General features: G+C 42.5%; 1 protein-coding gene across 3 annotated transcripts in view; it reads right to left on the reverse strand.

The window, feature by feature from the left end:
• Positions 1–25,583, reverse strand: part of LRRC49 (leucine rich repeat containing 49) — a 99,590-nt gene that overhangs the window by 39,126 nt on the left and 34,881 nt on the right. For all 3 annotated transcript variants that reach the window (XM_061595644.1, XM_061595643.1, XM_061595641.1), the window contains 5 exons: positions 24,732–24,935; positions 22,597–22,663; positions 16,728–16,871; positions 13,231–13,292; positions 3,996–4,143 (listed from right to left, as the gene is read on the reverse strand). In XM_061595644.1, the coding sequence (XP_061451628.1) occupies positions 3,996–4,143; positions 13,231–13,292; positions 16,728–16,871; positions 22,597–22,663; positions 24,732–24,935 (625 nt within the window). The remainder of the gene's footprint in view (positions 1–3,995; positions 4,144–13,230; positions 13,293–16,727; positions 16,872–22,596; positions 22,664–24,731; positions 24,936–25,583) is intronic.

The following is a 25,583-nucleotide window of genomic DNA, read 5'->3' on the forward strand; positions in this document are numbered from 1 at the left end:
TTTTTTTTTTTACAATAATTTTTATTCAAATTTTCATAAAACATACAAAACAAAATCATAAAACGTTCAAAGACAAAAAACAAAACAAAACAAAAATGATTAAACAAAAAAATAAAATGTTGACTTCCCATTTGTCGCAGATCAAATCAGTTGTAGGTCTACAATATATAACAATCCTGTCTCTTAAATTATATTATAAAATCACTTTCCTCCAGTAGTTATCTTAATTAATCATCAAATCTCATAAACATTACTTTATTCTTTCCACAAAAAGTCAAAGAGAGGTTTCAATTCTTTAAGAAATATATCTATCAATTTTTCTCCAAATAAACATGTCGATTAATCCATCTCGTTAATAATAATAATAATCTTATTGTCATAACCATAGTCCAAATAAACATATCGATTAATCCATCTCATCAAAATCTGTTAGGTCCAATCATTTCAATAGCCATTATTCCATTATCCATATTAATTCCATCTTCCATCTTCAATAGTCCTGTTAAGTCCAGTAATTTCAGTGTCCAATCTTCCATTATCAGTATTCCATAATAATCTTGCTGTCATAGCCATAGTCATATAATAAGAGTCTGATGGGAATTTCCTCTATCCCAAATATTTTCTTGCCATCAATTCTGAATAAGTTGCTGAAATATTGTTGTAAAGTCATATCTCTGTTCTTCTTTTTTACAAAATGCACTGGCTCATCTCTTGAGAGTTTTTCCACTGTCACATGGCTGCAGTTAATTCCATAGATTTTCTCTATATCAAGCTCCATCACGTCATTCCAGTCCAGAAGATTATCCAAGCCATTGATAACTTTATCTCTAATATCTTCATTAATTTCTTCAGAGATAACGTTAAATTCCAAACAGTAGATTTTATTTCTAATATCCATAAACTCCAGATCTTTTTCCAATTCCACATTTGTTCCAATCTCCAGGGCTTGTATCTTCCCTTTATTTTTTCTTTTCTCATCTCTGATCTCATTCTCCTCTCTCACAGGATCCCCTATTTCTTTAAGCTCCTGCGTCATTTTGCTCAGTTCAATTTTCAGCTCCTTACTGCCCTGTCGCAGGGTTTGTTTCGTTATCTCAATCTCATCCATTATTTTCTGAAACATAATTACTTCCAGATTCTCAGCCACTTTCTTGATTGCCATTTTTAAAACCACGAAAACAAAACAAAACAAAAATAAAGAAGAACCACTTCTTATTTCAGCAACAATTGGGTTAATATTCCAGGCTTGATGACATCACAGTATAAACAGAGCAGCCTGCCTTATCTCTCTATGTTCAAGAACACAAAACAAATTTAGCTCCCAGCATCAAAACAGTTTGTGGCGTCGTGAAGAAGCAGATTCGTCAAAATAAAATAGACCAAAAAGAGAATAGTCCCAGACAATATAATGTTCCTCGGAATAGAAATCCCTCTTCTCTTTATATCTTTAGAATGCACTTCCAGGACAGCTTTTTGCAATAGAAACAGAGATAAGCTGTTAATTTCGTGAATAACAGAGAAGAGTTATAGCTCACCCAGAAGCTCTTTAAAGCTGATTCATTTGACAAATCTCTTTTTGCTGCAACAATTTAAACCAAGTAAAAAAAAAATAATAGAAAGAAGGGTGCTTGCCTGTTACTCCGTTTTCTCTTTGAAGAAAAGATAAACGTATCGCATTAATCAGATAGAGCTTGTTCGGAAGTCCGTCCGGCATTGCTGGCTGGACCTTTTCTCATAAATTAATGAAATCCAGTCCTCCCAACAAAAACAGGCTTTTGAGGTTGATCTCTATGTTTCTCCCTGCCCGGGAGAAATTTCATCAGTCAAAAAAAAAATGTTCTGACTGATTTATACCTGAATAAGCTTCTTTTGAGGCGGGAGCCCATCTCAAAAGCAGGCACAAGCGAAGTCACCCTTCCCGGAAGTCCAGTCCATCTGATTATTATCCATCTACCCCAGTACTGTCCATGCTGATCAGCAGAAGCTCTTTAGGGTCTCAGGCCAAGAGAGGACCTTCCCATCACTTGCTATCTGATTCTTTTTAGCTGGGGAAGCCAGAGAATGAAGAGGAAGCTTTCAGGATGCACAGCAGGTGTACCACCACTGACCTACACTCCCTCCCTAAAGAGACATAGCTGGAATATTTACAGATATTCCACTTCTTGTACTTCTCCCCTTGGATCCAGAGTACGCTCTGAAAGCACAAGACGCAAGCCACCTGGCTGAAGCTAAACACATCTGGTTCTGGCACTGTCTGGATGGCAGACTGCCTGAGAACTCTGATGTATACCACCTGAGCTCTATGGAAGAAAAGTGGGATATAAATGTAATAAAATAAAACAAGCTATGTAGGGTTACAAAGAACAACTGGAATCAGTGTGTCTCTGTAACTGGACATGAGATCAAATGATAGTTCAGCCACACACTCACTGGACAGCCTGGGATAAGTCAGCCTTTCAGCCTCAGGTTTTTTTAAAACAGTGCTGGTGACTATGGTTGGAATCCAAAGAGCGCTACTTAGGTTTGCCCAAAAGAGCCTGAGGGTTTCTGGTGGCGTTATAAACCACTTTGAATACCCACTTTCTAAAGCAGCTTACCAACCAACCAGGAGCGCTGCTCACTGTGTTCATTTAGAACATTTACATCTCATCTTCCTGTTTCACAGTGGCTTACAACAAGCATATCAAAATACTCATAAAACTAAAATGCTAAGTATAATATCCAAACTTAACAACAGCGAAGAGAACAGCCATTTTAGCTTCCTTTTAAAAAAGGCAATGAAGTTGGTGTCCAGCAAATGTTTGTTGTTGTTGTTATGTGCCTCCAAGTCGACTACGACTTATGGTGACCCTATGAATCAGCGACCTCCAATAGCATCTGTTATAAACTACCCTGTTCAGATCTTGTAAATTCAGTCTGTGGCTTCCTTTATGGAATCAATCCATCTCTTGTTTGGCCTTCCTCTTTTTCTAATGCCTTCTGTTTTTCCCAGCATTATTGTCTTTCTAGTGAATAATGTCTTCTCATTATGTGTCCAAAGTATGATAACCTCAGTTTCATCATTTTAGCTTCTAGTGATAGTTCTCATTTAACTTGTTCTGATACCCAATTATTTGTGTTTTTGGTATCCGCAAAGCTCTTCTCCAACACCACATTTCAAATGAGTTGATTTTTCTCTTATCCGCTTTTTTCACTATCCAACTTCCACATCCATACATAGAGATTGGAAATACCATGGTCTGAATGATCCTGACTTTAGTGTTCAGTGATACATCTTTACATTTGAGGACCTTTTCTAGTTCTCCCACAGCTGCCCTCCCCAGTCCTAGCCTTCTTCTGATTTCTTGACTATTGTCTCCATTTTGGTTAATGACTGTGCCAATTCTTGACAAGTTCAAGGTCCTCATTGTCAACTGTAAAGCTGCATAAATCTTGTTGTCATTACTTTAGTCTTTTTGACGTTCAGCTGTAGTCCTGCTTTTGTGCTTTCCTCTTTAACTTTCATCAGCATTCGTTTCAAATAATTACTGGTTTCTGCTAGTAGTATGGTATCGTCTGCATATCTTAAATTATTGATATTTCTCCCTCCAATTTTCATGCCTTCATCTTGGTCCAATCCTGCTTTCCGTATGATATGTTCTGCGTATAGATTAAATAAATAGCAAATATTTATGGGAAGGGAATTCTATCACTTTGAGGCTAGGGGGGGCTCTTTCCAGCTGCCACAGCCCAACTTTTGGAAGAGAAGACACCCAGAGAACAGCCTCAGAGAATGATCTTATGGAATGAGAAACTTATACAGACACAGACAGTCCACTCGATGCCTAATTCCAAACACAAGTCCAAATACACCTTCTTCACACAGGACTAGTTGAGCAAACATTCTGACCTCTACATTATAGGACTGTCATTAAAGCAAATGAGAGGAGATTGCTAAGCATTTTCCTTATTTCAAGGTTTAACCCAGTTTTCTTTCCCAAGTGGGTTTTTCTTACTGTGATTTTCTTCATGTCGAGCTGTCGAAGCTGCATCATATGATGGAGAACAGTGTGCTTGTACCATGTCTCTTGCGCTATTGGGTTGCCATCTAGGGTGATGTCTGAAAGGGATGCAGAATCAGCAAGGCACAGAATGTCATCGAAACTGAATGAAAAGCAAAAGGAAATAACAAACATCATTGATCAAACATACAAACATCAATTTCTACAGCTACTTAGCTTAAAATAACCATTAATAACATTATTCTACTATTAAAAATAACTGGTAATAATAATTATTCCCCATATCAGATGGATAAAGCAGCATTCTGACAATAGCTGATCAAGATTTCATCACATAGCTGGTTTTATTTTTGTTTCAAACTTAATGGGATGTTTCAGCGTTCTTCTATAATGTTTGCTGGTTACTGAGTTTCCTGCTGCAAAGGTTTGAATTAGGCTGTATCCAGATCAGGTCTTATGGCATTTCATATCACTTTTGGCTTTCATTGTCCTGGGGTTTCAACCAAATTGTTTACTGATCAATCTGCCATAATAAATATTTACAGCTAATTGACCAATATAGAGGCAGTTGGGAATGGAGTCTGCTGGGGAACGTGCTGTCTGTTACAACTGTCCTGGTTCTTTTTTAAAAAAGAAAAGAAAAAAGAAAAAAAGTGTACATGTTTTCTCTGCTTCTTCCTCCGGGACCTGCAAGCATGCTTTCCCACCCCACCCCCTTGAGAAATGTTAAATATACCCAATTACACTTCCAATATTTGTGCAGCATGGTAAAAGAGAGAGAAGCCCCTCCCCCATGAAATCGGACCCTGAAGGTAATAAAATGAGCCTAGAAAGTGACAGTAGTGAATGAGTGCAAATAAAGGCAGTGGCTTGATAATGGAAGGACGAGGCAATGGCCAAAGGGAGACTTATCTGAGACTTCTCTATCAGTGAGGATTCAACTCAGGCATGAGGAACCTTTGGTCCTTCAGTTGTTGCTGAATTACAACTCCCATCAGCCCCAGCAAGCATGGTCAATGGCCATAGGATGATTGGAGTTGTAATTCAACAATAGCTGGGGGGCCAAAGGTTTCCCATGCCTGATTTAACAGTAAACCTTCAATCAGGACCGATCTCTATGTATGGATGTGAAAGTTGGACAGTGAAAAAAGTGGACAAGAGAAAGAAAACTCATTTGAAATGTAGTGTTGGAGGAGAGCTTTGTGGATACCATGGATAGCAAAAAAGACAAATAATTAGAACAAACTAAAACAGAACTATCACTAGAAGCTAAAATGATGAAACTGAAGTTATCATACTTTGGACACATAATGAGAAGACATGATTCATTAGAAAAGATAATAATGCTGGGAAAAACAGTAGAAAAAGAGAAAGGCCAAACAAGAGATAGATTGATTCCACAAAGGAAGCCACAGACCTGAACTTACAAGATCTGAACAGGGTGGTTTATAACAAATGCTATTGGAGGTCGCTGATTCATAGGGTCGCCATAAGTCGTAATCGACTTGAAGGCACATAACACACACACTTCCGGCCTATATACTAGTCTCCTCATGTTTAGGGGAGTGCGCACACTTCAGGCTTGAAGGATTTGCATTTAAAAAAAAAAAACTGGAACCTGGAGGTCCAGCAGGCATAGCATCTCAGGGGGTGGAGCCAAATGCAAAATGTCAGCTCAGGGCTGAACTCAATTACATATTGCTCCCATGAGCCAATTACAAGTGCAAATCCTACATCCACTCCTTTTCCCAGCATGTAGGCTGCCAAGACAGAGGGCTGCAGGACTGAGTCAAACAGACTCTGGATGTGGCAAAGTCCCCCTCCCCTTGTTTCTGCCCTAACACATCCCTTTTGGGGGCCTTACACTGGCTCCACTTGCATCGGTCTTGGTTGAGCTAGCTGGGCTGCTGCAGCACCCAGGTGACAGCAGCAGGGTGACAGGCAGCAGAGTTCCCCGGCAGCACCCGGGGGGGGGGGACTTCTGGCAGTACAGCCTGGTGGTGTTGACATCCTTCCTCCTCCACTGCAGCTACACAGCATCCAACAACCCTCAGCCCAGCATAAATAGCAGCTGGATAGTACCCTTAGTTACTTATAACCAAGACCTGTACATTTACCGAATCATAGTACCAGTAGGAAAGGTCTTCAGTGATACTGATTAAAATATTCAGATATAGAAACAGCTAACTCTCAACATTTAACTCTTTAGAAGAAGACTGCAAGTCTGCATCTCTCTCCCAACTGCGTAAGATGTAAACACTTTTTGATCCTCTGTTATACTAGATTAAATTTTGCAGAGACATAAACCAGTAATCTAAAATAAACAAATACTCTTGACCTTCAAAGCTAGGGTTGAAAATATTACACATCTGCTAGATCTTCACTCGCACACACTACTTCCTGACCAGACCTTCCAACACTAGAAGCGGTTTTGAAACGAAAAACCAGCACTCCCTCCCCAGAAGAGCAAGAATCTATTGTGGTAATTTTTATTTCAAGAGGTGGAGACAGGGGCAAATCGTAGTGTGCCCCCCTCCCTGCCATCCCTCCTCCTCTTCATAGTGATGGCGGCAGCCCCTCCCCCAGCTTGCTTATTGTTGTTTTCCAGCTACTTTAGTGGTGGTGACGTCCCTCCACCCAGCTTACTTTTTTCTCTTTTGATACTGTATTAGGAGCTGCAGCATTGCAGGCCCTTCACCTACTCCCTCCCTGCCTTTCTCTAGGAAAGGAGGAGGTGGGGAGCCTCACCAGGAGGGTAGGAGGCAGCAGGGATGCTGGCCATGGTTACCAGCGCCAGGCACAGGAGCCCAGAGTAGTTGCCCACAGAGATGCATCCGGCACCTTCAATGTACAGCTCTCATTGTGTGCTGAAGACGCACCTCTTTACCCTGGTGTCTGACATTTGAGAGAGATATTTTTAGGACCCACCCTATTCTTGTGATTGTAATTTGTTTTTCTTGCTGTCTTTTAAATTGTTGTGACCTGCCCTGGGACCTTAGGGTGAGGGGTGGGTAATTAAAGTAATAAAAACATTTGCACCTCCCCTACAGAGAGCACTGTGTGAAGAAATACTGCTTCAAAGTTCTGAGCATTTCAGCTTAACTGTGTGTGTGACATGTAAAAAAAAGTGCTATCATATAGCAGTGAATAATTCCTACTGTAACAAAATTATAACACACTATTTTAAATATAAAAACAGTAGCAAAGATGGAACAGTTGTGCCATCTGAGGTGGAAGCTACACTTTTCAGGTGAACTCCTCTGGAATATCAAAAATAGGAAGAAAAATTACACATAAAATCCATCCAAAAAACAGAAAAAACCCAATGGGGAATACTGAAGGAATAGGGGTAATCACAGAAATGTTTTGTGGAAAGTTTAGTGGAGAAGAGAAGATTCCCCATTTCTATATATCATGCAATCTGATGCACACATTTACCTGGTAGTAAGCCCGCTGACCACAGTGGAACTTATTTCTGAGTAGACATATTGTGCTGTGAAGTACCTTGTGGGAAGGTTTTACCTTGCTCTGCTCACGGACCTTCATATATTTATTTTATTTAGCTATTACAGAACTTCTCTTCCACCCTTAAATATCAGCTTTCAAGGCAGTTTACCTATATATATCTATAGATATATAGATATATATAAACGTAATTGTGATTAACCAAACAGAGGTTTTTATTATATTCACAAAACGTTTCACCTTCCGCCTTCATCAGCTGCTAACATACAAATGCTGTTACCAAGGTGGCAGTTATAGAGCTTTGAGGATGGAATGCTCAGAGGGGCTTCATTTGCAGAAGCTAAGTAGTGGTGGTCCTCCAGGTTCAGGCCATGTGGTGCCAATGTGTCCAGAGAATATATCCAAAAGTTCTCCCTTTTGGTCAATGCTGCCGGATCTGCTGGCATCTCTATCGCTGTAATGGAAAAGTCCAACAGGCTGTGACCCTCGATGTTAAAATGCTTTGCAACTGGTTGCTCCACTTTTTTTGTCAAGATTGCCGACTTGTGGTTCCTGAAGCGCATGCGTAGGTCAGTTGTGGTCTTTCCTATGTATTGGATATGACATCCTGGTCTTTTGCACTCGATGATGTAAACTATATTGGAGGACCTGCAGGTGATGTTCTGTTTGATGTAATATGTCCTGCCTGTCCTAGTGCTTGTAAACGTGGCTGTCTCCCTGAGGTACACACAGGTGATACAGCGTTTGGAGTGACAAGGGTGAGACCCTGGATTGGTGATAAGTGGCTTAAGCACAGCTCTCACCAACAGTCTGCGCATATTAGGAGGTTGGCGAAATGCTATAACAGGAGGCCTGCTGATGGCTCTGATAAGATGTTCAGAGTTTGCCAGCAATGGGTAGCTTTCCTTGATTGCTCGGTGATAGTTAGGAGATGCTGGATGGAAATCTACCACAAACGGAATCCGTTGCTCTCTGCTCTTTGACACCTCAGTATGATGGAGGAGGCAGACAGTGGGAGAGAGCGCAGGTGGGGGCAGGGCGATTGAGCCAATGGAAAGGGCAGGCTGTGGGAGACAGCGGGGGTGGGAACACACACACACACACACATCACCAGAAGTAAGTTCCACTGAGTTTATTGCAGCTTATTCCTGAAGTGAAAGTGAACATAGATTTTATATATATATATATATGTTCATATATATATATATATATATATATATATTCAAAACCATCAATATACCAATACAATTGAAATATTAAAATGGCAATGTGGGGGAGGTGGGAGGTCTTTATCTGGTGTCAAGTAGATTCCAGCAAGGGTGCCTGGCGAGCCTCCCTGGGCAGCGAGTTCCAGAGACAGCACCACAACCCAAAAAATGTCTACTCTCCAACTGCCACTAGGAGGACATCAACAGACAAAAGGCACCAAATTCTAACAGGAGGGGAGGGTGATTTTTATCTTGTCTAGATCTCTAGCAGGTTCTGTGTAGGTCATCTATAGTAGCTATTCCATCAGGCTATTAGAGGATGAGAGAGATGGGACTGTAGGGCTTCTCCGTCAGCTCTGCTGACAGACCAGCAACATTTGGGGGGCCCTTTCCTTGAAATCTTTCCATTCCAACTGTGTATTACAAGAATTATGTAACTGAGAAATCATGCCTGGTTCTGGTTTTTTCCTCCTCCCTCCCAATCATTTTTCCTTGTGTGTCATGACTTTTAGATTGTAAGCCTGGAAACTGACTTATTGCTCACATGTGTAAACCTTTCCAAGAGCCTTTGTCTGGCTGAAGAGTGAGATAAAAATACTTTAAATAAAGATGCCTTGGTCTATGCATACACAGTCCCCATATATGGGACAACACAGATCTCATGATGAAATACCATGGAGATAAGAGAATTAATGCAAAAAAGGTCACAGTTGTTGATAGATCTAATTTTACCTACTGAGTTTGCTTTCTCTATCTGTTCACAGAGTCTAGTGTATGGCCAAATTGTTTAGACATTTAAGGGACAACCTCACACCTGGATATCTCCTTCCCTCATTCCTTACAGTAAAAGGACCAAACAGCTGTGGCTGCTTCTTTCAAAATTCAAATTTTGCTGATTTTTTTGCTCTCTTTATTACATCTTTATTTTAGAGTGTTGAGAATTTAAGCTCCTACTTTAAAGAAAACCTTAATATTAATGAACCATTAGATTTTATTTAATCACATGAGTGATTTAAATAAACATCATGGCTATCTCAAAAATCAGCTGGCCAAATCTTAATATATAAAGGTCCTATAACAAGGCTTCTCTTTCAGACACTGAGGGTTCCCCATCTTGAGTGCCACAAGGAAGCAATATATGCTCCAATTCAATTTGCCAGATTTACAAATGCCAGTGAGAGAAAGATCAATTTCACAAAGGTGACCCTGGCCCAATTCCAACACAGCAATAATTTCTGAAGCAAAATGTCAAGGTTGCATGGACACGAATGCATCATCGAATCAACATGTTCAGAAACAGCCCTCCTGGCACAATTTACCAAGAATCCAGCTCAAAGGATCGGGTTTTTAAACAAGCTGCATAGACATTCCATTATCACAAGGTCAGGCCACTACTGGTCTTCTGACTAGCATATAAAGGATTGATTAATTCTGACAAGCTGGATTAACCATTATTTTAAGCAAGAAACAGAATAAGAGACCTGAACAACATGGGATTGATACTAGCTCATCATCTTAAAAGTCTCATCTTCTACCCTGGGCTCCTTTTGAAATCAGCCAAGCTTTAGAATATACTGCCTTTTATGTTATCACATGGCAGGGATCACATTTAATGTTTCCAGGGAAGGGAGTTTATTTTCCAAATCATGGAAGGATCTCAGAAGTGGAAAAAAACAGGACAAGGTGGGCAGCATCTGTAGGTATCAGTATGACAGTCATATACAGGAGTGAAGAAAGAAGGTAAGTGTGTGATCCAGAGGACCATAACACATTTATTTTGGCTCAAATCTGGAGGAGGGTACTTTAGGCAGGAGTGAAAAGTTTCATGAAACCCTCTTTGCACAGCTGCCTGTTGTCCTGGCCTGGCCATAAGTCTATGGGATAAAACTGTCAACTGAGAATGGTTTAATCAGGCAGGTAGCATCAGGCTGGAGTCAGAACCTTGGATAGCTCCATGCACATGACTTGCTGCAAGGAAGCGGGGAGCTCAGAGGAGTTTTATCCTCCTTAGTTCAGACTAGCTCCTCTAGGCTCCACCTTCTTCCTGAAGAGTGGAGAACCTTAAAGGGGTATTCCTCTGGCCTAGATCCTAGCACTCCATCACCTCTCCTTTAGCTCATGCCTTGTGCATTGCCTGCACTGGGGAGTACAAGTCCCCTGGTATGAAGGGAACCAGTTCCAGCTCCGGGGTGCTGTCTCTGGGGATCCCAACTGAGTGTCAGTGCCTACATTCAGCACCTCTAGGGGTTGTGCCATTGGTGATCCTCATCCAGCTGGTTCCTTCCCCTCTGTGTCACACTTCCAGCTGCTACTCAGGGTTGGAGTCATGACATCTGTTCAGGAAATGTCAAAAAGGCACAACTATAAGAACATAAGAACATAAGAACATAAGAAGAGCCTGCTGGATCAGGCCAGTGGCCCATCTAGTCCAGCATCCTGTTCTCACAGTGGCCAACCAGGTGCCTGGGGGAAGCCCGCAAGCAGGACCCGAGTGCAAGAACACTCTCCCCTCCTGAGGCTTCCGGCAACTGGTTTTCAGAAGCATGCTGCCTCTGACTAGGGGGGCAGAGCACAGCCATCATGGCTAGTAGCCATTGATAGCCCTGTCCTCCATGAATTTGTCTAATCTTCTTTTAAAGCCGTCCAAGAGGGCAATGTTTCCCACCCTCATTCAAACTTGGCTATATTGATAGCGTCTGAAGCCAAATCACATTGGGTAGGTGGAATCATGAAGCCGAATTCAGAGCAAGGCCACAAAGCCTGGCACTCACTCTGACATTTGATAGGTACATTTTTAATAAAATGGCACCCAAAAAACAGCAGGGAATGTGATCATTAACAACAGTGTGGGGTGAACAATTCACCACTGTTTGTGATATCCTCCTCACCCCCCCACATTAAAATGGCCTCCTCCAATTTCACAGCCTGAGAACAGGTTGGTGAAATCAGAATGGGGCCACTTCAGTTCAGCCCTAGTCTAGACATTACAGTTTTCCTTAAAAAAAAAAAAAAAAAAAGCTCCCCTCTTCAAGTACACAACTACCATAGTTATCTAGCAGAACTTTTTTGGTGAGATAGTGGGAGACTGGAAGTATGATGTATGGTTACATTGAAGCAGAAAGTAATTTTCCACCGAATGCAGGTTTTACATCCTAAAGGCAGAGCAACAAACCTCTGCAGTCTTTCAACCGCTGTGCCGGTCCCAACTTTCTTTTCTTTTCTTTTTTTAAAGAAAAGTGAAATCCTGTTAAGCTTTAAGCATCATTCAAGCTAAAACAATCCAAACCATCAAAGGGCGGGGCAGATTAAGCTGGAGTGTTCTGGCTTAACATCATAGACAGCTGTGTTCATATCTAAATAATAATTCCAAATCTAAACTATGGAAGGCTACATGCTGAATGTAGGTTTTCAGCGCTGTTGCCAATACATAAGTACTGAACACACAAATGTCATATTCAGCAAGTGGCACATACCCTTCCACACTGTTTAAACTGTATCCTGCAAGCATTATTTCCTGTCACCATAGTAGGCTAACAGTCTCCTATGGATTACAATTAATTCCCTTCTCCATTCCATTGCTGCAGAATATAAGTACAATAAAACACAAGCAGCAGTAGCTCCACATGGGGAAGTTCCACTGAGAGCAATTAAGACCTCTCCCTACCCTCCTCCCAATGTGTGAGTGTTTGCTGAAAACCCAGATTGAATATCCTGCAATGAAGCATTGCTGTAACACTTAATTGCCTCTGAGCAAGGATTTCAGATGTACTCAACTGTGATCAAGGCATAAGGGAATCTGGGAAAAGTATATGCTATTTTTGAAAACAGTCTTAATTAAATGCCACAGCCAAAATTCTTATTATTATTATTACATTTGTATACTGCCCCATAGCCGAAGCTCTCAACTCTTTTTAAAAAAAAACAATTTAAAAACACATGCTAAAATATAAATACAGAATAAAAGGGGGAAAATAAGAATGAAATGTATTTCCCTTTCAAATGCAACTAGCTCTTGTACAGTAAAAGGTGAGTTACCCCAATCTCATGAACTGGTTCAAAAGAAGCACAACAAGGAACAAGCTGCATCTTAGGTATCTAAAAAGGATGTTCAAAGACCTGCACAAATGGAAGCCGGTAACTTCAGCTAAAGAGATCTCAGTTTATGTTACTGTCTGGAGCAAATATAATGGGCTGTATAATCTAAACCCCATTAGGCCATTTTAAAAAAAATAATGAGAATTATAGTGAGTCACAGACTGACTCAGATAATATTGATCCTGCAATATCAATGACAAGACCTTCCACTTAGGTACAGTAAGGACATATTTTAAAACAGGAGAGGAACAGTTCTTCTCTGTGCATTTAAAAAAAAGTAAAAGGCTTTGCAAAATTTTGGTTTTATGGCTGTTCTCCTCCATATACTTTATCATTTCTTTAGCAGGCAGACAAATGGATCCATCTGCAAAATATTTAGATTTTAAATGGATACCAGGAGAGAAACAGTAAATGAGGCAGTGAGAGTGAGCAAAGAGATCCTCTCCCCAGTTTCTGCTTACCTAGATATATTGTTAAAGCTGAGGAACAGACGTTGGAGGCAGGGCAAAGTATCCACATCTTTCTAGAATGAGAGAGAGAAAATACCAAGTTCAGCATCTGAAGAAGAGAGCATGCTCTGAACACTCCACTACTCCGGAGGACAAAACATGCCTACTGCAATTTACTGTAACCTTGCTGCAGTGCTGACTGCTGTCGAACATGCAGCTCCATCCCTATGTGCTGCACGTTAGAAGGGAGTGTTTCAGTGGAGAGATCCCCTTGGAAAATAAGCTGGACTGCTTGCAACTGCGAGAGCGAGAGAGCGAGAGCGAGAGCGAGAGAGAGAGAGAGAGAGAGGTGAAGCAGCCTCTTTGAGCAGGCTTGTCAGAAAGGAGCCAAGGTGCTACCTCAGCATTTCAGCTGCTGGGGAAAGTGTGCTGCAATCAAACGATGCGCAAAATAAAATCCGATTCTGTAGCCATGCTGTTCTCTAAAGCCTCAAAGTGCTAACTCATGCATGTAGCCATCCAACCGGCAGTAACGGTACTGCAACTGACAGACTCTTAAGAAGTGGATCTGCACTCTTCAGGCATTTCCCTGGTTCCCCAAGTAGGTTAACAATCTGGAGCCACGTTATAAAGACATCTCACAAAATTATTAAAAGTTTGCAACACCCAGTTGCTAGCTTTGATAACCTTTGGGGAACACAGGGAAGGTGGATCATTTAGCAATGCCAATGAAGTCTTTCACGACTTGAGATAGATTAATTACTTAATTTATTTTTCCATTGCCCACACACAAACTGATTAGTCAATGGGTGTGGCCACTTTCCTGCCCATGAAAGTTCTCCAGTTAGCAATTAGCGGATACAAACCTACCAAAGATGCAGAGCGTCAGGGGTCTCTCTTGGCTTTCAGGAGCTGGATGGACAAACATATAGGCCACATGTTATGGGCCAATCCATGAGGTTTCTCACCCATACCACTGTAGGCTAATCTCCACCCACTGTGAAAGGCAAGATGCGCTCTGTCGTGCAGACATTTTGACTTACTCTGGGGTTTCCTTAACTTCTGGCAAGACTTCAGAGATCCAGACCTTCCATAAACCATCTGCCCACATGACATGACAGAATCGCAATGCACTCTCAACACTACATGCGGTCTACGCTCAAGATAACAAGGATTAGTTGCTGCTTTAACAGTCATTCTATGCACACTGTCAAGGTGGCTAACGTAGCAATAGGTAGACTCTTCCTATCTTTTCAATGCAGGTCTATAGGCAAAGTGGGGATTTCAACCAAACTTCACAACTGTGGGTATGGGAGCAAGAAGGAGATGGAGATTTTTTGAATGAATTCACATGGAATAATAAAGGCTCATGTTGCACAGATACTACCCAACAGATTGGGGGGGGGAAGTTACCTGCTTTGAGAAAGAAATGGATTTCTGTCTCATCCATTTACTTTCAGAGAGATCATGTTCGTGAAGCCAGAGGCTGACCAGACTGCGGCAGTTTCTTGCCTTTGTGTAGAATAGCCTTAGCTGGTGCCCTCCAGATATTTTGGACTACACCTGGCTGGCGCTTATGGAAATTGAGGTTGATGAAGGTTGGTGTAGAAAATACTCAAAAGGTTAAAAAAGAAAAGGGGGGGGAAGTGAAAAAATGATACCATTTCATCCATTTCTCTCCCAAGCCAGCTCCAATAGCCAAAGTATTAAAATAAAGTAGCCTCATCACTCTTTTCACACAAATGCATGTGTAAATACACAGATGTACATAAATGACTTCACAACTGGGAAAAATACAGCTCTGTTAAAGCTGCACAACTGGCTACCTGGGAAAGAACCCTAACAGCCACATGTAGTCATCCACACATGGACCCACCAGGCAGTCTCTTGTCACAGATCTCTGCATGAAATTAGCATCACAAACTAAATTCTCTTAGAATCACCATATGACCTAGTCTACACATGCAGCAGAATGAGCTGGTATAGTTCTGAAGTGATTGATTTGATACCATCCATTCCGACTGGTCAGCCTCCGCTCCATCCCCCACCCCCAGCGCTCATTCCTCTGAGCCAGGCTCTTCTCCAGTCATCCTTTCTTATTTTATTTTAATTTATACCCTCACTCTTTAGCTGGAGAAACTCCCAGTGTGTCTTACAAATAATTTTTTTTTAAAAATGTCTTGCCTTCAAGCTCACAATCTAAAAAGCTAGGACATAAAAGGAAAAGAGTAAAGAGGGAAGACAAAAATAGACAAACTCAGTGTTACAAAGTTCTTATGACCAGCTTAACATACCCTTGTGTGTGGAGAAAACACACTCCCTGCAATTAGGTATCACAGGAAAGAGTGGATTGGACAAATCTTTCCCCCCCCCATATGTGCTAGTTTTCTACTTAAAAGGAGCTTTTTGCAGAGCTTTTGCATACAAAAAACCCACTCCTTACCTGCAGGCTGAAGTGGCACAGTCTAATCTACCAACCTCATTCAGTCACAAGGGCTGGTTCCCTCTTGGCAGGGTCTGCCATTTGTGCCTAGCATGGGGGCAAGTGGTGGTACAGCCTGGCTAGTATGCTCAAATACAGTCTGGCAACAGCTTCTCTCTAGCTTTTTTTATTCATTTAAAGCATTTTTAACCCACTCCTCAGAACAAAAAGGCTCCCAAAGCAGAGTTGCTTACAAATATCAGCAATAAAACAGCCCTTACCTATCTGCAATCAGCTGATTGTTGGTGCTTGCAGAGAGTGCTGTGCACTGCTTCTAAGTCCCAACCATCAGCTGATGGTTGGGGCTTCAATGTGTCGCACACCACACCGGGGGAGGGGGGATTGAGTCACACAATGTCACTGTAATGTCAAGTGAATGACAGACGGGCAGTGCCACCCTCTTGTCAAATTTGGTCTGCCAAGAGTTGAGGTGTTATAAGGTATCCAGCCCTCCAGGGGGATCCATCTCTCTAACCCTGCTGCAGACCCTTGGTGATGTGTACCTCTTCCCACTCTCTCTGACCTTTCCCTGCACCCCGACTCATTCCTCTAAGCCAGGCTCTTCTCCAGTCTTCCTTTCTTAAGACCTGTTCTTTTCCTTGCCCTGTGGACTTCTCAGACCTCTGCTTCTCCTACCCTTTTTTGCCCAGATCCTTCCTCTTCACTGTTCCCTCCCTAAAGACAAAACAGCTCAGCCAGTGACGCCAGGAACCCTTCTGCCTGCCCACCCTTCCATGACCTTTGACTCTAAGGCTTAGGGCAATTCAGCCAATTAGAGCAAGAGGTATCATCAATTCAAATATCCCTTAGGCACATCACTTTGCAGATAGGTATTTTACAAAACATATTTATAGGCTCTTGCTTAAACTGAAAATTACGCATGTCAATAATATGTTAAACAATGTGATACTACAGCAAAGCCACACAAGAAACTTAACGATTAGTTTTGAAGCTCCAGTTACAATGCAGTTCAGTCAAAGTATAGTATAGTATTTTTAGAACAAATTGATTCAGTTCAATCACTTACCATAAATCTGATTTGATTATATCGAAGATTAAGTTCTGTCAATGAATCCAGTCCACTGAGGTTTTCGATGTATGTTAAGCAATTCCGGGCAAGATTCAACACTTTGAGGTCACTTAAATGACTGAGATTTTCTATTATACCAATCTGTAAAAGAGGAAGAAGAAATATTTTACCAACTGAGGCCAAGCTCCTTCTCATGAAATATGACTGTAAAATCAGCAGCATCTCTTAAGATTGAACTGTATATCTGGATGGTATGAAGGTGAAGAAGTTAAATGCTTAAGGACAAATCCTTATGCACCTTTACCTGAGAGTTAGTCCTATTGAACAGTGTAGGATTTACTTCCAAGTAAACAAGTAGAGGATAATTGTAGAGCAGAAGTATGAGTAAAGCAGTTACCAACTGTTTAAGAAATACATAACGGAAATAAAAAGGTTGGCAAGCAAACACCTAAATACTTATTTATAGCTGGCATCATCATCATGGAGAACAACAACAGATGGCTAAGAATGAAGTCTGGAGCTCTCCAAAGATGGCTCCTCATTAGGAGTCCTAGCAGTGCCTGCTTCCTAAAGAGCACCAGCATCCATCTGAAGAAAGGAAATCTGGGATTCATGAAGAATTCATAAAGAATTCATAGAAGTTTATTTATAAACGTCCCTTTGCAGTGCTGATGGAATTGCTTCCTATGACAGTTCTCCTTTTTAAACAAACATACACACACACAATATATATACGGTTTTATTGATAAGAAATTATAGGGTTAACAAAGGTATAAACAAAACATTATATAAAACAAAACTCAAATATTGCAGTATAGTTTGAGCACACATAAGATTAGGGATGATGTTCTTTGTCAGTCTGTTCTCTTTCCCCAACAACTAGATACTCACTCTCTACACAGGAGTGCCATTTAGAAAAAAAGCTCCATGAATTTTAAGACTTTTTAAAGCTACTTAAGCGTGGCCATCAACACATTTTAAGGCAGCAAATTCCATTACTTAAGTATGTGTTGTGTGAAGAGGGACTTTCTTTCGTCTACCCTGATCCCACTACAAATAAACTTCATTTGATAAACTGTTGTATTATGACGAGAGAAAAATTCTTCCCATGTACTCTCCCCATACAGTTACAAACAAACTGATGAGCAATTATGCAAGTTTTTACCATAAGCAAGCCTTAGCATTCACTGAGACTCCTTCTGCCCTTTTGCTCTTGAAGGGCTGATACCTCAACAGCATCAGCTCCAGGTTTTGGACAGGTCTCAGGGAAGACAACCTCCATAGGGGCCCCCTCCCTCAGTGAGTTAACCTACTCATTGCAACAAGTCCAGCGGACTCTCTTCAGTAGGCTTTCAGCAGATGCCCAACCAAGCTGACCCTCGACGCCAACCCTGTACCTGAAGTGGGCTCCTTGTGGGAAGAAAAGCGGTAACTTCTAGACTGGACTACTGCAATGCGCTCTACGTTGGGCTGCCCTTGAAGACTGTTCGGAAACTACAGCTAGTCCAGAATGCAGCAGCCAGACTGCTGACGCGGACCAGAAGGTCCGCTCATATAACACCTGTTCTGGCCCGTCTGCACTGGCTTCCTATTTGTTTCCGGGCTAGATTCAAAGTGCTGGTTTTGACCTATAAAGCCCTACACGGCATGGGACCACAATACCTGGTGGAACGCCTCTCCCAATATGAACCTACCCGGACACTGCGCTCAACATCTAAGGCCCTCCTCCGAGTACCATCCCATCGAGAAGCTCGGAGGGTGATGACTAGAACCAGGGCCTTTTCCGTGGTGGCCCCCGAACTGTGGAACAGCCTCCCCGATGATGTGCGCCTGGCGCCGACGCTACTATCTTTTCGGCACCAGGTGAAAACCTTTTTATACTCCCAGGCATTTTAAAGTGTGTTTTAATAGCATTTTCATTATTATTTTGTATTTTGGATGTTGTTTGGTTTCTTTATTATTTGTTTGTTTTGTTTTTTGATTTATTGTATTTATTGTATTTATACATTGCTTGTTTTTATCTTTTTGTACACCGCCCAGAGAGCCTTCGGGCTTAGGGCGGTATATAAATTAAATTAAATTAAATAAATAAATAAATAAAATAAATAAAATTTCATCAACTGCCAGGGGCAAAGAGACTGAAATACACAAACACACACACTCTCCTAATGTATTGTGCCCTCTGTAACTTGTTTCAGTTTTAATGGCAGACGCCAACTCTGAGGTCACAGAAAATATGGCCAAGCTCCTTGCTGCAGCTATCAAAACCAGGTCATAATTATTAAAGGGAAGATTAGTTAAGAGCCAAAATTGTCTGTATTTTTAACTATTTCTGACTGTGAATTCTCTTATACTCTTATTTTAAAAGGCACAATTTGTGTGCCTACGTATGTGTGCTATAGTTGTCTTCATAACCCTATGTTGTATTTGACATTTAAAGTCTGTGACGAAACAAACTAAATTGTTAATTTTAATTGATTCCCATTATGTTAACTGATTCCCAAAGTGGCTTACAACAACCTTGGCTGAAAAATAGAGTACAAATACAATGAATCAGCATGATAACTTTTTTTTTAACATGTAGCCTACAGGAGAAAAAAATCCTTCTCCATCTACTTCATTCATGATTTCATAAACCATTTATCAGGTGTCTTTTCTCTCCCTCCCCTCCCCCTAGCCCTGGATGTCTTTTTTCTAAATACAAACACCCAAAACGTATTAGCTTTGCAATACGGTGAAGGGACAAGTGAAACTGAGGTCATCTAGTCATCTTAGAGCTCCAACGAAACAGATGCTACCCTCACTCTAGAAGCCACTGGCAAATTTAGCTTGATGTAAGCTTCTGAAAAAAATTGCAGACTAAAGTTTATTTATTTATTATTTGATTTATATCCCGCCCTTCTTCCCAGCAGGAGCCCAGGGCAGCAAACAGAAACGCTAAAAACACTTTAAAACATCATAAAAACAGACCTTAAAATACATTAAAACAAAACAATGTTAAAAACATTTTTTTTAAAGCTTTAAAAACATCTTTTAAAAGGGGTTAAAAACATATTATTAAAAGAAACATATATTAAAAGCAATTCTGACACAGATGCAGACTGGGATAGGTCTCAACCTAAAAGGCTTGTTTGAAGAGGAAAGTCTTCAAAAGGCGCCGAAAAGATAGCAGAGATGGCATCTGCCTAATATTCAAGGGGAGGTGCCGCCACATGAAAGGTCTGTTTCCTATATTGTGCAGAATGAACTTCCTGATAAGATGGTATCTGCAGGAGGCCCTCACGTGCAGAGCACAGTGATTGACTGGGTATATAAGGGGTAACACGGTCTTTCAAGTATCCTGGTCCCAAGCAGTATAGGGCTTTGTACATTAAAACTAGTATCTTGAACTTGGCCCAGTAGCAAATGGGCAGCCAGTGCAATTCTTTCAGTAGCGGGGTGACTTGTTGGCAATACCCTGCCCCAGTGAGCAGTCTCGCCACCACATTTTGCACCAGCTGCAGCTTCCAGACCAACCTCAAGGGCAGCCCCACATAGAGCGCATTACAGTAATCCAGCCTGGAGGTTACCAGTGCGTGGACAACAGTGGTCAGGCTATCCCGATCCAGATATGGCCGCAGCTGTCTTACCAGCCAAAGCTGGAAAAAGGCACTCCTTGCCACGGAGGTCACCTGGGCCTCTAGTGATGAACATGGATCCAGGAGCACCCCCAGACTACATACTTGCTCTTCCAGAGGGAGTATGACCCCATCCAAAGCAGGCAACTGACCAATTATCCGAACTTGGGAACCACCAACCCACAGTGCCTCTGTCTTGCTAGGATTCAGGCTCAGTTTATTGGCCCTCATCCAGCCCACCACCGAGTCCAGGCACCGCCAGGGCTTTCACGGCCTCTCCTGATTCAGATGTTACGGAGAAATAGAGCTGGGTATCATCAGCATACTGCTGACACCTCGCCCCAAAGCTCCTGATGACTGCTCCCAAGGGCTTCATATAGATGTTAAACAGCATGGGGACAAGATGGTACCCTGCAGCACCCCACAGCACAACTGCCAGGGGGCTGAAAGACAGTCACCCAATGCTGTTCTCTGAGAGCGACCTTGGAGATAGGACTGGAACCACTGTAAAACAGTTCCTCCAATACCCATCTCATCAAGTCGGCCCAGAAGGATACCATGGTCAATGGTATCAAAAGCCGCTGAGAGATCAAGTAAGAATAACAGGGTTGCACTCCTGCCAGGGGTCTGAAAGACAGTCACAGAATGCTATTCTCTGAGAGTGACCCTGGAGATAGGCTAGGAACCACTGTAAAACAGTGCCTCCAATACCCATCTCACCATACCATGGTCAATGGTATTAAAAACTGCTGAGAGATCAAGTAAGAATAACAGGGCCGCATTCCTCCTGTCCTTCTCCCGATAAAGGTCATCCATCAGGGTGACCAAAGCCGATTCAGTCCCATAACCAGGCCTGAACCCAGACTGGATGGGTCAAGATAATCTGTTTTATCCAAGAATACTTGCAATTGCTGCACCACAACTCTCTCAATCGACTTCCCTAAAAAGGGAATATTTGCAACCGGTTGGTAGTTGTCACAAACTAATGGGTCCAGGGTGGGCTTTTTCAGGAGTGGTCGGATCACCGCCTCTTTCAAGGCGCCTGTAACTGCTCCCTCCCGCAATGATACGTTGACCACACCCTGGATCCACTCAATCAGACCCTCTGGCAAGCTTTAATAAGCCAAGAAGGGCAAAGGTCGACAGGACATGTGGCTGGCTGCATCATCACAAGCACCTTGCCTACATCATCAGGCCGCATCAACTGAAACCGTTCCCAAGAAGTTGCAGCAGATGTTGCACTGGACACCTCATTGGGGACTACAGTAGATGTGGATGAGGCATCAAGACTGCTACGGAAGCGAGCAACTTTACCCTCAAAGTGGGCCTCCGAAGGGTCTAAAACTCCATTTCCTGGAGTTGAAGTCAACAGACCCCTGACATTACGGAAAAGCTCCACTGGATGGCTACTTGAGGATGTGACGGAGGCAGAGAAGTTGGCCTTCTTCACCACCCTCACCACCACACAGTAGGCACGGTTATGATGTTTTACTCGTGCCCAGTCAGCCTCATAGCACATCTTTCGCCACTTGCACTCTAGCCATCGTCCAGCCTGTTTCATTGCCCTTAGCTCACTGGTGTACCAAGGTGCAAGCTGGGCTCCACAATGCCAGAGTGGGCGCTCGGGGGCAACCGTGTCAAGATCCCAACGCACCTCGCTGTTCCACAGCGTGACAAGGGCTTCAACAGGGTCACCCACTCTATCTACTAGGAACTCCCCCAGGGCATTCAGGAATCCAGTGGATTCCATTAGGCTCTGGGGGCAAACCATCTTAATCTGTCCACCACCCCTGCAGGGAAGGATCGGAGCCAGAGGTCTAAACTTCACCAGGAAGTGATCTGACCATGATAATGGGGTGACATCCACCCCCCATCTCCACCCCTTCTTCCATCTGGAGCAAAAACCAAGTCGAGGGTGTGCCCTGCCCATGTGTTGGGCTAGTAAGAACTTGAGACAGCCCCATGGTCGTCATGGAGGCCATGAAGTCCTGAGCCAGAATACTAGAGGCAGCCTCAGCATGGACATTGAAATAACCCAGCACTATCGTTCTGGGCTCCTCCAACACCACAAGTTCCTTCAATTCAGCATGTCTCATAAAAAGAAGGAGAGGATATGAAGTAGTATTACATGATGGGTAGCTCCTGAAAAGCCAACAACAGGGATCCCATGGTACAACTACAACAAGCATTTTTTAAAAATTTACATCCCACCCTTCCTCCCAGCAGGAGCCCAGGGAGGCAAATTATACCTGATTTCCATGAAGATCCAAGACATCAAGGCTTACAAGGTTATCCAGGTTTGATATTCTCCTTATTCTGAAACATTCAAGCATTGAAGAAGTATTTTTATTTAAAGAAAGGGATTCTCCCATTTAACCCCCACCAGGCTTTAGTCTGTTTTCAGCTTCTATCCAGCATAACCAACCATCAGAGGATCTGACCTAAAACAATGAGAGCGCCAGTGCACCAAAAAACCTCCAGCATGCACAACTTTCCAAACTGAAGGCAAGGGAAGTTCCACAAGGACAGTGGGATTCAAGCACTGATCAATCCCTGCTACTGATGTAAATGGGAAAGTCAACATGCTGAAAAGAGTCAGAAAAATATGGAAAGCCCCCATTCATTAGCCTGGAAGTAGAGTGCTCGGCTCCTGGGCAAAGCAGGAAGCTGGATACAAGACAAGATGCAACAGCTTGGGAAAACTGAAGTTTCTGAGTCCTCTTATTAGAGTGAGCATATAAGTCCACAAACAATCTGTTCCTGGCTGCCACTGAAAACTCCCCTTCCTCCAATCTAAGGATGGTTAAAAGGATATGGAGGACGAACACCCACTTCATTTATTTTGTTATTGGTGGCTTCTCCCCTTTTCAAATTTGCATTTCTAGCCACCAATAAACACCCTCCTCCCCTCCTAATTTGAGGCATTCAAGTATGTGGAAGGGGAGCATGCATTTCTGCCCCCTCCCCACCTTTTCTAGGCTGACCCACAAGAGTGGCCAATGAAGCTTGGCAGGAGCCCAGGCAGAGGGATCATGACCATGGACAACATACTGTAGAGCCAGGTAGATTCAGGCCAGACCCAGGACACCCAAGCACTGCAAGATATGAGCTGGAGCTTACTGAGGGCACAGGTCGTCCTGCCCGCAGATTCTGTGTTACCAGCTACTTCTTCTCTGAAGAAAATGTTGGGCTTACAAGGGTGTTCACTCATCCTCTGGCTCCTGTAGAGCTGGGGAGCCTCCAGCTGCACCCTGAAAGTAGTGCAGAAGCCAAGAGGTGCCCTTCTGCACTGCTAAAGGCTCTGAGATGGAGTCCCCACAGCAAAAGGGCAGGGCTACCTCCTTAGGCTACAAGGGAAAGAAGGAATCAGAGCCTGCAGAGGCTTCCCTCCCACAGGATTCGCTGGTGGGGCAAAGCTGGGTCTCTTTCTGGGAATGGTTCCTGCACCCACTTGATCCCAGTCCCAATATCCTCAGATAATCCAAGTCCTGGGCCATGACACGTACATCCCTCATTCCATCTCATGTTCAGTTTTGGCTTGCTCTCTATTGAAGTGCAGGCTGATATCATTCAAAGCCAGTATGTACCATCTTTCACACATTAAATAGAAAAGGTTCACAGCTCATTAGTAATTGGGTCTTCAAATACCTGTGCTGCCAGATTTACATTTCTATGCACTGTGGATGGACCTAACAGTTGTGATGCCACAGAGAGTCATTACTGAATGAGGCCTAAGCAGACATACATATATAAAATTTGGCCCAACATTAACAGACTTCGCATAACAGTTGACCAACACTGCCTACTCCCTTCTCTTCTATACTCCTTGCCACTGACAGCCCACATCCCCACCTGCACTGAGCTCTGTATGCTACTGAACAGCTAGAATGTTACTAAATATTCCGTAACATTTCAGCAGTTGAGCAATTACTTGCAAAGGCTCACTTCAAGATACTTAAGAATAACTATGCAGGTTTCAAACTCTGTGACCTGCGACCACCTCAGTTTCGTCATTTGCTGAGGTGTGTCCTAGTTTGAGGAGCAAACTGGCAAAACCACTATGTTATCTGAACATCCACAAATACTCTGCCTTACTCTGACACCTCAGTCATCTTCATATTTGTCACAGTTAAATGCCCCAACTGATTGATATTCAGAGTTGGCTTTGACTTTGCAAACAGATAGCTAGACAAGTCATGATTTCAGATATTATGATTCCCAAGCAACTTTCCTACATGAGAAGTCAATTATGTAGCATTCTGTCTCTGACAACTATAGGGTGACTTATTTGGCTACACACCTCATGCAAGCTTCACAGGGAACACTTGGGGAAAAAAAATTCTAAAAGCATGTCACACACACCCACACACACATACACTTTTACCTGTTATTTCCTAACAAAAGGACACGGAGGGACCTTAGTGTAGAAAGGCCACTAATTTCCTCTATCTGATTATCATACAAATCTAAGAAAATAAGATGCTGCAAATTAGAAATATTCTGGATCCGAGTTATGCAGTTATGCTGGAAGCTCAGCAGACGAAGGTGCTCTTCTCCATCAATAATTGGGCAAACAGTCAGCTTTTGCCTGGAAAAAAAATTAAGAAATTTTTAAGTAGTACAGGTGACAATACACATAGGGGATCACTCCTTCTAATAACAAACTCAAGCAATGAGTGCTGACAGGATTGAACTCATGAGAAACAAGACTGAGGCATCGGCACACTCAGAAGAAGCCTGAGTTTTCAGAAATATAAAAAACTTTAAGCAAAAAAAAGTGCAATGATGATTGAGCATGCTCAGAAGCCAGGGAATAATGAGCGGCAGTTGAAAAAGAAAACCAGGGGGAGGTGAGGATATGAACACCCTGACTGCCTAAATAGGTAAGCTCCTATTAGAAAGGAGCATTTTGCAGCACTTTGTTGCAGGTCCCTCTTCTTATTTCTAAATGGGAAAACAGACATTGCACTGCTTCCATGCAAGTAAGCTATTTTTGCCACTTGCCACACAAATATGAACGAAACTGCATGCTGCCACATCCCCCCATGTAAACATCTGTAGTGAGAAAAAGGTTCAATGGTAGAACACATGTGTCACTCCCCAGCATCTACAGTCTGGTAGCAAGCCTGGTTAAAAAAAACCCTCTGCCTGTGGCCCTGGAGAGCTGTTGCCTGTCAGAGTAAATAATACTGGTATGACTTGGCATTAGGCAGTGTTGTATGTTCTTCTGACTTCA

The sequence above is a fragment of the Rhineura floridana genome, chromosome 14, assembly GCF_030035675.1.
Source record: "Rhineura floridana isolate rRhiFlo1 chromosome 14, rRhiFlo1.hap2, whole genome shotgun sequence".
Lineage (NCBI taxonomy): Eukaryota > Metazoa > Chordata > Lepidosauria > Squamata > Rhineuridae > Rhineura > Rhineura floridana.